This window comes from Bombina bombina, chromosome 1 (assembly GCF_027579735.1).
Source record: "Bombina bombina isolate aBomBom1 chromosome 1, aBomBom1.pri, whole genome shotgun sequence".
NCBI classification, from domain to species: Eukaryota; Metazoa; Chordata; class Amphibia; order Anura; family Bombinatoridae; genus Bombina; species Bombina bombina.
In genome coordinates, this window is record NC_069499.1 from 164,249,554 (window position 1) to 164,263,292 (window position 13,739).

Sequence of the window (13,739 nt, forward strand, 5' to 3'; positions counted from 1 at the left end):
CGCGCAAACATTTTACTTTCAACTTGTAAAAAAAAAAATTAAATGTGTTTCAAGGAACTAGATACATCTATGAAGGTTGGAGATTTACACTATTTGAGTTTAAACCTTGAATGATCAGCCATTAAGTGAACCAAAACAGTATGTTACACTACATGAATTAAAGGGACTGAAAAAAATATCTTGTAATTACATTTTTTTCCATGCAGAACATTATTTCAAATGGTCAAACACCATCCATCATTTTCCTTATTGGAGGAGCCAATGCGGCCTTAAATCTGGAGAAGAGCAACCTTGCCACTGTCATTGTGTTTACAAAATCTCCATTGTTTGGTTTGAGCAAAATTATAACAAATTGCAAATTAGGGAGAGATATGTGACAAAGTTAGGTCTGTGTAGCCTGCCAGGAACTCTTTCATTTTCAGGATTGGAAAGTTATAGTGCACTATTATAATAATGTCGATAAACAGAGGAAAAGCAAATTTAGTAACATCAAAACTGGTATTATTTTTGTAATTATTTTCAAACACTCTTACGTGTAGCACTGTAATCCTTCCTACAGGGGACGCGCGAACTGTCAGTTTTTACTATGCTATTTCTAGTTTTACTTGGTGACGTCACTTGCCAGGGCCGGAAGTGAGTTTTGTGCGTTCCAACATGGCTACGGTGGATATTAGAGGTATGTTTTCGTTTCTGATAGTTTTTTTGCTGTGTTTCAGATAGTAACCGTGATATGTTTATATATAACAAGTTCATAATTACAAACGCACATTGACTTTATCAATTCCTGATGAATACATTTACGGTTCATGCACGTACTTACTATATGATACATTGTTATATGTATACATTTAATTGGTAAATTACTAAATCATTAACTGTCGTAAATCGATTTTTAGAAGCCCTTACTGTAAATTATCCATCCACTTTGCACATGCTGAATACTTGTTCGTGTTTTAGTGTATGACAGTGACTGGTGCAGTAGATTCCTGTAATCGTATCTGTTGTAACGTTACGTGTTCATTTCCATTGTTCAACCCCGCACATCTATAAATATAAAATAATTATAAGTACATTGTTTTATCAATCAAGAAAACAGGTATGTTAAACTATGCTGATATTCTCTAATATAGTGGAGTCACTTAACAAATTAACAATATGCCTAACCCTGGTAATCGTAGTGTAGCAACGAAAACACCTGTAAGAGAGGAAAAGACTGAAAATCACATCTAAACTTGTATTACTTTGACATAAAAAAATTGGGAGTCCTGAGATAAAAGAATAAAGCATAGCTGTTTCCATGTTCTTCTGCTATTATGTATAATGCATCTTGAATAATTATATATCTTCTCCATAATTTAGCTGGATTATAAAGTTGTTTTTTTTAAATGGAATTTTTTTGAGACGTTTAAAAAATAAAATAAAAAAATAAACACACAAATAGAAGATATCCATTTAGTAAGTTAAAACATTTCAGGCTATGAGACAATGCTAAGAATTAGAGTTCCTTCATACCCAGGAATAGTTCTGTTTGGGATGACAATAAAGGGTATTTACTATGTAAATCACTGTTTCTCAACCGTGGTCCTCAAGTACCCCCAACAGGCCTGGTTTTCATTAAAGGGACATTGAACCCACATTTTTTCTTATATGATTCAGATAGAGCATGCAATTTTAAGCAACTTTCTAATTTACTCCTATTATCAATTTTTTTTGTTCTCTGGCTATTTTAATTTAAAAGCCGTAATATGATGCATAGGAGCCGGGCCATTTTTGGTTGAGTTATGCTTGTTATTGGTGGATAGATGTTAGCCGCCAATAAGCAAGCGCTATCCACGGTGCTGAACCTAAAATGGGCTGGCTGCTAAGATTTACATTCCTGCTTTTAAAATAAAGATAGCAAGAAAACAAAGAAAATTGATAATAGGAGTAAATTAGAAAGTTGTTTAAAATTTCATGCTCTATCTGAACCATGAAAGAAAAAAATTGGGTTCTGTGTCCCTTTAAAGCTGAACCAGTGCACAGGTGAAATAATCTTCTTATGGGTGAGAGCAGGTTAGTAACCATGGGGTTTACTGATCAGCTGATTACTTCACCTGTGCACTGGTTCAGCTATAATGAAAACCTGGCCTGTTGGGGGTACTTGAGGACCTCGTTTGAGAAACATTGATGTAAATAGTTTCTGCTGAGCTACCATACAGAGCATAGCACAGAACTGGAAGGGATTTTGTTCAACTTTTCAAATTGTTTATATGTTAGAGATGTCATTGTTGAAGCAGAACTAGAAGACAATAGGGAGCTTATTATTATAAATTAAGTAAGGGCTAGTTAACTCGAGAACCTACTTTTATTTATACTGTGTATATTACTTTATGGTGACCAGATTGCACTGTGTATACAGTGCATTGTTTTGCAGTCTGTTATCTATTAAAAGGGCATTACATTGTAAAATGTTCTCCCCTTTATTATGTTTCTAATGATCCATTTTACCTTCTGAAGTGTATTCATTGTTTACAAATGACTCCTTTACATTTATTATGGCATTTAACATATCTGTTTTTCCTCTTAAAACCATCACCTACACTGAAAAGATGAAATGTTTTGTGTTATCTACAGAAAAGCTATGTAAACAAGAATTAGCAACAAAACAGTGGAGGGGGTTAGAATGATATATTAAACTGTTACTTTTCAATAGCTCCCTGTATGTATAACATTTTATATTAAAGGAATAGTCTAGTCAAAATTAAACTTTCATGATTCAGATAGAGCATGCAATTTTAAGCAACTTTCTAATTTACTCCTATTATCAATATTTCTTTGTTCTCTTGGTATCTTTATTTGAATGTAAGCTTAAGGGCCGGTCCATTTTTGGTTCAGCACCTGGCTAGTGCTTGCTGATTGGTGGCTACATTTGGACACCAATCCGAAAGTGCTGCCCAGGTTCTGAACCAAAAATGGACTGGCTTCTCTGCTTACATTCTTGATCTTTTCAAATAAAGATACCAAGAGAATAAAGACAAATTGATAATAGGAGTAAATTAGAAAGTTGCTTAAAATTGACCGCTCTATCTGAATCATGAAAGTTTAATTTTGACTAGACTATTCCTTTAAAATGTCAAGGTTTTTATATTTCCTTTAAGTTTCTTTAGTTTTCATGTTTTCAAATAATCGTTACCAGAGGCATATCCACAGCCATAATGTAATAATCCAGATTATAATGCCGCTTCTCCTCTGTAAGCAGAATCATTATTGAATGTTTTCTTTGTATGAATAATGCTGGTTTTGTTTTCGAACCTGCAGATAATTTATTGGGCATCTCCTGGGTTGACAGTGCTTGGATTCCAATACTAAATAATAGCACTGTCCTGGACTATTTCTCTGAAAGAAGCAACCCTTTCTACGACAGAACGTGTAATAATGAGGTGGTGAAAATGCAGAGGTTAACTCTAGACCATTTGAAGTGAGTTTTAATGTAATGAATGTGTCACTTAAACTTTAGTTTATTTATATTATTTAAATATAGTCATTTACGTTTACAAATATTCTGAAGAAAATATGAGCTAGACAGATTTTTTTTCTGAGCAATTAAAGAAGTATGTTAATGATATTATTTTACATGGTTTTCCAGTATGTTCGAGGTAAGTATGTTTTTAGCCCTATTTCTACTGAGCAAACTTCCTGTGCCTCACAAGGGCTTTCCCATTTCTGGTTATAGGATAAAACGTGATGGAGCACCAGGTGAAACTTACAAAGGGCAGACACTTAAAGGGACAGTATACTGTAAAATAGTTTTTCCCTTAATGTGTTTACAATTGCTTTTTATACCAACTGCAGAGTAAAAAATGTATGAAAATGAGCTTTTTAAGGTTTATTTGTGTATATTAAAGCTCTGATTTTGTGTTTTGAAGCCACAGCCTAATAAAATAGGTTGAGCTTGTAGATATAATCAGATCTCATTACTGTATCACATTGTGCACATATACCTGCGTCTTTATCTTATATCTGTCCTTAAAACAATCACCAATACTTTGAGAGAACAATGGAAAATCAAAATGTTATTACCTTATCTCTGCTTTATCACACTGGGAGTGTAATTTCTTCTGCTGGCTGTGTTTACAAAGCTTATCTATAGCTGGTACGTGCGGCCACAAACTTTCAGAATAGGTGGGGATACCACATGCTAAATTAACAATTTTAAATGCCAATATAAGGGTAAAGGAGCTACTTGTAAACAATTTAATACACTCCAGCAGGTAAAGTGGATCATTGGGAACAAATTAAAGGGGAGAAAAATTTTGAGTAAACTGTCCCTTTAAAGGTGCCATGTCCTGAGGCAAGCAGCAGATAAGAGTTTTGTATTTAAAGATGCAGCACCCTTTCAATTGGGACGGAGTCTCCCAACTGCACTATTAGGTTGATCTCTGCTGAGGTTGAATAACTTTTCTATATACAATACTGCAGTATTTACAATTTTATTTAACAGGCAATAGCAGCAATAAAGGTACAGTTGTGCTCATAAGTTTACATACTCTGGCAGAATTTAATTTCTTGGCCATTTTTCAGAGAATATGAATGATAACACAAAAACTTTTCTTTCACTCATGGTTGGTGTTTGGCTGAAGCCATTTAGTATCAATCAACTGTGTTTACTCTTTTTAAATCATAATGACAACAGAAACTACCCTAATGACCCTGATCAAAAGTTTACATACCCCAGTTCTTAATACCTTGTATTGCTCCCTTTAAAATCAATGACAAATTGAAGTCTTTTGTGGTATTTGTGGATGAGGCTCTTTATCTTCTCAGATGGCAAAGCTGCCCATTCTTCCTGGCAAAAAGCCTCCAGTTCCTGTAAATTCTTGGGCTGTCTAGCATGAACTGCACATTTGAGATCCCCCCCCAGAGTGGCTTAATGATATTGAGGTCAGGAGACTGAGATGGCCACTCCAGAACCTTCACTTTATTCTGCTGTAGCCAATGACAGGTCGTCTTGGCCTTGTGTTTAGGATCATTGTCATGTTGGAATGTCCAAGTACGTCCCATGTGCAGCTTCCAGGCTGATGAATGCAAATTTTCCTCTAGTATTTTTTGATAACATTCATCTTGCCATCAATTCTGACCAAATTTCCTGTGCCTTTGTAGCTCACACATCCCCAAAACATCAGCGATTTACCCTTCCGTTTTTCACAGTAGGAATGGTGTACCTTTCATCATAGGCCTTGTTGACTCCTCTCCAAATGTAAGGTTTATGGTCGTGGCCAAAAAGCTCAATTTTGGTCTCATCACTCCAAATGACTTTGTGCCAGAAGGTTTGAGGCTTGTCTCTGTTCTGTTTGGCGTATTGTAAGGGGGATACTTTGTGGCATTTGCGTAGTGGTGACTCGACCATACAGCCCATCTTTCTTCAAGTGTCTCCTTATTTTGCATCTTGAAACAGCCACACCACATTTTTTCAGAGAGTCCTGTATTTTATCTGAAGTTATTTGTGGGTTTTTCTTTGCATCCCGAACAATTTTCCTGGCAGTTGTGGCTGAAATTTTAGTTGGTCTACCTGACCGTGGTTTGGTTTCAACAGAACCCCTCATTTTCCACTTCTTGATAAGAGTTTGAACACTGCTGATTGGCATTCTCAATTCCTTGGATATCTTTTTATATCCCTTTCCTATTTTATACAGTTCAACTACCTTTTCCGCAGATCCTTTGACAATTCTTTTGCTTTCCCCATGACTCAGAATCCAGAATCATCAGTGCAGCATTGGATGAAAGATGCAAGGGTCTGTCAGGAGTCCAGAAACTCATTGACCTGTTATACACACACACAAATTACAAGCAAACAGATCACAGGTGAGGATGGTTACCTTTTATTAGCCATTCAAACCCCTTTGTGTCAACTTGTGTGCATGTTATCAGGCCAAAATCACCAGGGTATGTAAACTTTTGATCAGGGTCATTTGGGTAGTTTCTGTTGTCATTATGATTTAAAAAGCGTAAACACAGTTGATTGATAATAAATGGCTTAAGACAAACACTAACCATGAGTGAAAGAAAAGTTTTTGTGTTATCATTTATATTCTCTGAAAAATGGCCAAGAAATCATAAATTCTGCCAGGGTATGTAAACTTATGAGCACAACTGTATATGAACTATTTGTAAACAATTTAATAGGCGCCAGCTGGTAAATGTATTATTAGGAATACATTCTGACTTTTTTTTTTTATTGAATCTTGACAACTAGTACACTCGGCATCTGTTGTATACATCAGATTTACACAAAAATGAGAACACCCAACAGTCTAAGTCATTCTAGTGCTTATGCAAAGTCCATCTACATCCGAAGACATTCAACTCAAAGATGTTGAAAACATGGTGCCAGTGCACTTGGAACATTACAGTTTTTAGTAACTGTAAATGAGAACAAAATTCAACATGCTCAGAACAATACCAAAGTAAAATACACTTGTTCTGTGTAAATAACCATTTAAAATATGACAATACCCAAGAATGAATATTAAAAGATCTACCATCTTATATTCAGAGGTCTGAGAATTTCATATCCTCTCATTATAAACCCACACCCTCTGTGTAACTATATCCTTTGCAGTACATTTCTAATAAAACATCATTGCTTGCTAAACCTTTAAATTTCCAGACTTAAAATAGTAAATCTCTCTAGAAGTAAAGATGTATGCACTCTCTTTTTTGCAAATCTCAGTAGCGGAATGTTATTAGTTTTCCAATTCAGTGCAAGTCATTGTTTGTGTGCACTCATGAGGATATGACAGAGCCCAGGTTTAATTCTACAACTAAACTCCTCTAGCAAATTAAATAGAAAGATTTGTGGTTCTAGACCTGCAGTTGACTAGACAGTATGTTATTTATGTTTACCAAAATCATTTCCCAGAATTCTTGGATCCTCCCACAACCCCCCTTTTTCCTAACAACCTCTCCAACACCAAATTGAAGCTCCAATAAATATATATTTAATAATGTAGAGGGTCAAATACAATCTGGTCAGTATCTTAATATTTGTTTCTAATGCAGTGATTGAATTTGGTGCTTTCATGTATATATCTTTCCATCTTTGTTAAGATATACTGCCTTTCAACTCTTTGTCCCAAGCTAACACATATTTGGTGTTAAAGGTGACATTTTACTGTACACGGTCCCTTTTAATCTAGCAGAGTTTAAAGGGCTCAAATAAAAATATTCATGTTTAATAATTATTGATTTCCCATAATACTCTGTGTGTATCTTTCAGTCAGATGGTTGGTGTTGAATATATTTTGCTTCATGCCCAAGAACCCATCTTATTCATCATCCGGAAACAACAAAGACAGTCTCCTACACAAGGTGAGATAAAACCAGTGTCTTTTCCTTGTGGTGTTACTTGAAAGTTCAAAATGTTCATCATAACCCATTTACTTGTTTGTAGCATTGTGTGATTGATTACTTGTGAGGCGGGGCTTGAACTATAGCAAGGTGGTAGATCATATTGGCAAGAACATTACTATCTTTTCCCACAAAGTAGATTACTGTGTTTTAAGTTGGCGTTGAAAGTAATTGAGAGACCAATTTAACCATCTCTAGTTTTCGCTATTCCAGGAGGTGTAGTCGGTTATTAGTGTCCTTCAAAACTAAACAAACATATTTTTTTAGTAAAATGTTTATTTTTATGCAATGAAACAACTTTGAAGTATACTTTTATTATTGTTTTTGCCTTTTCATGTAATTTAAACAATGCATTTTATACTAACATTATGACGGTGGCTAGCCTTGTTGTCTGTGGACTAAAGCCCAGAATGGCTCCTCTAAATAAGGCAAATTGTGGGTGGAGTTTGGCTATTAAAGGGACAGTCTAGTCAAAATTAAACTTTCATGAATCAGGGCATGCAATTTTAAACAACTTTCTAATTTACTTTTTTTATTTATTGAGTTTTCAAAAGGAAGGCGTTTAAAGCAGGTCAGAACACTCAGGTTGAAACAGAATAATTAGGTAATTCTACTGTGTAATATATGACATTGACATGAATTGTTATAAGGCCAGGTCTAACAGGTCCATTGTATATGAAAGTCCATATATTTGTTTCTTGACGCTACCTTTAAAATCATTCAATGTCTGAGCAGTATGGAGGGGATTTAGGGAAAACAAGGTATGGTTGAGGGTAGGGGGTAAAAGGGGAAATAACATTATAAAGAACTGTCCAAGGATTAGTTTCGGTAGTAAAACATATAGATACATTAGATTATACATTCAATGCATTATAAATCGAATGCATTCCATATAAATAAGAAGAGCACAAATAGCTCACTAGCGATTTAAATACATCCATTCCAGTTTCTACTTATTTTATTTAGCATAAGAATATTGTTCCCAAAGAAACGGCATGTCGTGGTAAAAGCTCATTTGCCCTGTTCTAAAATAGTGAAGTCTTTCTAGCATTATTGTGTTTTTTAGTAGTTCAACCCAGTTTGCTAGGAATGGGATTTGGGAAGATTTCCAGAATGTAGGAACTAGACGTTTAGCTGCATTTGTCATGATCTGCTGTAGGCATCTTCTGATTTTACAAGGTATATATCAAATAGGGCGTTAAAAATAATCTTTTCTGGAGTAAGAGCAATTTGTATATCAATTACTTTACTTTACAAGCCTGGTTATGAACTTGTTCCCAGAATGGGCGTAAGATGTCACAACTCCACCATATATGATGCATAGTGCCTTCCTGGCCACAACCCCTCCAACATCTATCTTTTGCTTTGCGAAACATGTATTTTAGTTTGTTCGGGGTTAAATACCATCTGGTGAGAATTTTTGTATTGGTCTCAAGAGCTGCTGCAGAGTGTGCTGATTTAGCAGTTGTTTTTAACCAGTAGGACCATTGTTTGAGAGATATTGACTGGTAAGAAGGCACCTATACGTCATTGATATTACTTTTTTGGGGTGGTGCTGTGTAGCGCATAGGGTTTCGAATGTGGTGAGTGGTCTTAGTAAATCCTTTTTTGATTTGTGGGTCATAATATTGTGTCTTCAAGCTCATTTATGGGAAGGAAGTCCAGCAAAGATGGAGTGATAGAGGTAAGTAATTTTTTCTCATGGGTCTCGGTTGGGATGTCTTTGTTGAGGAGTAGGGTTGTCAACTGGGAGTGAGGGGTCAAGATTAAATGGTATTTGTTGCGTATGGTTACCCAATCTGACCATGTTTCTTTTATAATTGGATATGACGAAATTGAGGTCAAAGGGGGCTTTTGGGGAGCCCAGCATATCCTCCCAATATGAGGTGTGTTCAATAACTGGGTTTCTAGATGAATGCTTCTTTTATGGGAAAACTTTCCTTGTCTACATCATTCAATGACTCCATTTAGTAATAATTGAAGATTAGGGACTCCTAGTCCCCTTCTTCTCTGTGAGTGTATAGGGTGTTTTTAGCTAGTCTAGGAGGTCTGCGGTGCCATATATATGTATCCATAATGGATTGTAGTTTGCACATTTCTGCTCCGGCTCCTGAAATCGGGAGTGCTTGCATTATATATAGGGCTTTTGGTAACAATATCATTTTAACGGCTGCTATTCTTCCTAGCCAAGAAATATACTTTGGGAGCCATGAAGAGGTTAGAGAACAAAACTCTTCCTGCAAGTGGCCATAGTTCAATTTACATAAGTCTTCTATATTAGAGGTTATAAAAACTCCTTTCAGTGCTTTTTTCTCGATCTTAAAGGGGAAGTTTTGTTTGAGTATAGTAAGTGCCTCAGTACTTAAATTAATAGGGTTTAGCTCGGTCTTTAAATTATTAATTAAAAAATTGGATACTGCACCATATGATTCTAGTTCAGATTGAACGGCGGGGAGAGAGTCAAAGTCATTAAAATGTCATCTGCGAACATCGCCAATTTTATAAACCTGATCTTGTATACTGATTCCTTGTATTTGCAGATTCTGGCGTATGTTTATTGCTAAAGGTTCTAGAGATAATACAAAATAGAAGTTGGAAAAGTGGGCATCCCTGACGGGTGCCGTTACAGATTTCAAAAGTTTCTGAGAGGGCACCATTAACTTTAACTTGAGCGGATGGGTTGGAGTAAATTGCTAAAATTTGGTGACTAAATTTCGTGGGAAAACCAAATTTTAGGAGGGTGGTAAGTAGAAAGGTCCAATCTACTATATCGAATGCTTTTTCTGCATCGGTTGAGAGATAGATTGAGGGGATTTTGGAATTTTTTATGTATTATAAAAGATTTAGTACTTTGCCAATGTTGTCTTTAGCTTCTCTATTTGGTACAAACCCAACCTGGTCGCAATGAACCAGGTTTGGCAATTATTGATTTATTCTATTAGCTAATGTCTTTGCATACAGTTTCAAATCGACATTTAGTAAGGAGATGGGCCTGAAATTTGCCGGTACCTCTGGGGGTTTACCAGGCTTTGGAAGCACTGAAATATGTGCTTGAAACATGGTATCAGGAAATAGGTTTGTGTCATATGTAGTTGAACATGGTTAAGAGATGAGGGGTAAGTTGTGCAGAAAAGGTTTTATAATATTGGTTTAAAAAAACGTCTGGGCCCGGAGCTTTGTCTGGTTTCATGTCTTTAATGGCTTCTAGGATTTCTTTACTTGTAATTAGAGATTCTAATATTTTAACGCCTTTTGGCTTTAGTTTAGGTAAAGGTATATTATTTAGTTAGACCTCACAGGGCGCCTAATGTAGGTCTATTGATCTCTTGGGGAAGAGATTATACGGTTTGTGGTAGAATGATTGGAAGATTTTACCGATAGTTTTTGTATCTTTTACTTTGGTCCTTTGATTTGAGTTAAGAGAATGAATGTAAGATTTTAACTTGTTTTCTAAGGCCATAGCTAGCATTTAACTTTCTTTATTTCCCTCTCCATAGTATCTTTGTTTGAAAAATAATTGATGTTTTTGAGATTCGATTTGGAGGGGTTCAGTTAATTTGTCACATTTGTCTTTTAAATTATTTAGAAGAGATTGATCAGATGGGTGTAATTTTAACAGATAATCCGCTTCTGTTTAGTGTAGGTTGTTATAGTTTGTTTGCGTTTGTAGGCTTTCATTTTAATAAATTCTCTACGGATAAAAGCTTTATGTGTTTCCCAGATCGTGGTTGGTTTAGTCTCAGGTATGTTATTTATGGTTGCGACGGATTCCGGCTACCCCGACTGGGTAGCTCCGCCAGTGGATCCTCCCGATATCTGGAACCTGCCACTATGTAGCGTAGAAAGTGATTCTAGCAGAACCCACCCAAATAACTAGACTGACTAGCATTTAGGTGAAAACAAGAAGTACACTATTGGTAAAAACACATGACATTTATACACAAACTGATTTTGATAAGAGCCTTATCAGTCCCTCACATCTCCCGCTATTCCCGCCCCCCCAGACAGGCTGGCACCTCCATAATGTCCAATGACCCCCAGTGTAGAGATAGAGGTGTCGGAGTGATTCTGGGGGAGCGGCGGCACTTCCAAGGTGTCGTTGGAAAGCCCTGTGTCTCGAGCTGTTACATTCCAAAAAGCTCTTTGATATATGGTGCGACTTGAAAGTTATGGGCGACCAAACGTACACCAGGAAAGCCACTGGGAAAGGGGGGTTGGAGGGGGGGGGTCAGGGACCCCAGTTCCCAAGGAAGCTCCCTTCCGGCAATCGCCCTGTCTCTTGCCCTTCTCATGGGGAACTATTTCCCAAAAGATCGGAACTCTGGGGCAAAGGACCGCTGGAGCGACCTGGGTTAAAGCAGACCGGGGTATCTGAGCTGAAGGGCGGTCTGCTGGATAGGGCTCTGAAACCCCGGTTCTTGCTGAAGCTTACCTCTGGCAACTGGCCCATCTCCTGCCCTCCCCAAGGGGTTCCAATCCCCAAGAGAGCGGAGCTCTGGGACAAGGGGCTTCTGAAGTGGCCTGAGGCAAAGGTGCCCAGAGGGTGCTGGATGCGGCGTCCGGTTGGTAGTTCTAGGAGCCTGGCCGGCCGGAGAGGGATAGGTCGGTCAGAGACCAGCTTTTTCAAGATTGGGTTGACATATGGAAAACAAGGGAAACCGAAGCTCTGGGAAATTGCGGTTGCTCTGAAGAGCCCAAAACCGCTGAGAAACAGGGTGGTAGGGGGGGGGTAGGATTTTAACCCCTGCAGCCCGATATCCGTGACAATGGTGAAGTAGGTATCTTTAATTGTTTGGTTAGTTTTTCTAATAATATTGGGTCAGATCACAGTGAGTCATCCAATCTCCCCTTTCCAATTTACTTTTGTCATCAAATTTGCTTTGTTCTCTTGGTATTCTTTGTTGAAAGCTAAACCTAAGTAGGCTTATCTGCTAATTTCTAAATCCTTGAAGGCCGCTTCTTATCTCAGTGCATTTTTTAGTTTTTCACAGCTAGACAGCACAAGTTCATGTGTGACACATAGATAATGTGCTCACTCCTATGGAGTTATTTATGATTCACCACTGATTAGCTAATATGCAAGTCTATACAAAGAGAGAAGCGCTCTACCAGGAACGAACAACAGCTCAGTAGCTTGTTCTATGGCGAGTTACCACCTAGGAGCAGCCTCTTTTAACCCTGTTGTGCTTTTCACAGAGGAAAACTTTCCTGAAGTACATGTGATCCTGCTGAGTAAGGTCAGTCCAGCGCCGAAATACCAGGCAATTCTCCTTCGAACAAGGAACATGACAACCTAAGACGATCGTTTCGGCTTTCTGTGTGCCTCGTCAGTGAGGTGTAGTCATATTCCTCTAAGCACACTGGTCAAGGAGTCCACGTCTAGTTTCCCCCATCACCCTTAGGGCTTCTCTCTTTTTATTTATGCAAATTATAACCCTTAAGAAGTCTCCCTAAGGGTGATGCAGGAAACCGTTGCACAGTGGTGTGCCTAGAGGAATATGGCTGCACCTCACTGACGAGGCCCACACTAGGCTGAAACGTATGTCTGGATTTTTGCTGTTTCTCTTGTTCAGAGAGGGATTGCCTGGTATTTTGGAGCTTGACTGTACTGTTTAGTCAGGATCAGACTGATAATAAAGGAATTTTTTTCTCTGTGAATGGCAAATGTTGAGCAAAAAGAGGCTGCTCCTAGGGTGGTAATTGGCCATAGAACAAGCTATTATGCTATTGTTTGTTCCCAGGTTGAGCGCTTCTCTCTTTTTATTCATGCAAATTATGACTCTTAGGGAAGTCTCCCTAAGGGTGATGCGGGAATCTAGACGTGGGCCCGTTGCTCAGTGTCCCTAAGGGTGATGCGGGAAACCAGACGTGAGCCTAGAGGGATATGGCTGCACCTCACTGACAAGGCCCACACTAGGCCGAAACGTACGTCTGGGGTTTTGCCGTTTCTCTCATTCAGAGAGGGATTGCCTGGTATTTCGGCACTGGACTGCACTTTTTAATCAGGATCAGAATGATATACATTAGGGAAGTTCTTCTCTGTGAAAGGCACATGTTGAGCAACAAGTGGCTGCTTCTTTGGTGGTAACTAGCCATAAAACAAGCTATTATGTTATTGTTCATTCCCAGGTTGAGCACTTCTCTCTTTTTATTTATGCAAAATGCAAGTCTTTCAAAAGAACTGAGATAAGGGGGCAGTGTGCAGAGGCTTAGATACGAGGTAATCATATAGGTAAAAAGTGTATTAATATAGCAGTGTTGGTTATGCAAAACTCGGGAATGGGTAATAAAGAGATTATTTATCTTTTTAATCAATAAACATTCTGGAGTAGACTGTCCCTTTAAAGAATAAT

At 37.7% G+C, this 13,739-nt stretch overlaps 1 protein-coding gene across 2 annotated transcripts in view; it reads left to right on the top strand.

Moving 5' to 3' along the window:
* Positions 1-618: 618 nt before the first annotated feature.
* MED6 (mediator complex subunit 6) overlaps positions 619-13,739 on the top strand; it is a 28,152-nt gene continuing 15,031 nt past the window's right edge. For both annotated transcript variants that reach the window (XM_053697695.1, XM_053697696.1), the window contains exons 1-3: positions 619-676; positions 3,298-3,457; positions 7,256-7,347. In XM_053697695.1, coding sequence (XP_053553670.1) covers positions 655-676; positions 3,298-3,457; positions 7,256-7,347 — 274 coding nt within the window. In that variant the 5' untranslated portion in view covers positions 619-654. The remainder of the gene's footprint in view (positions 677-3,297; positions 3,458-7,255; positions 7,348-13,739) is intronic.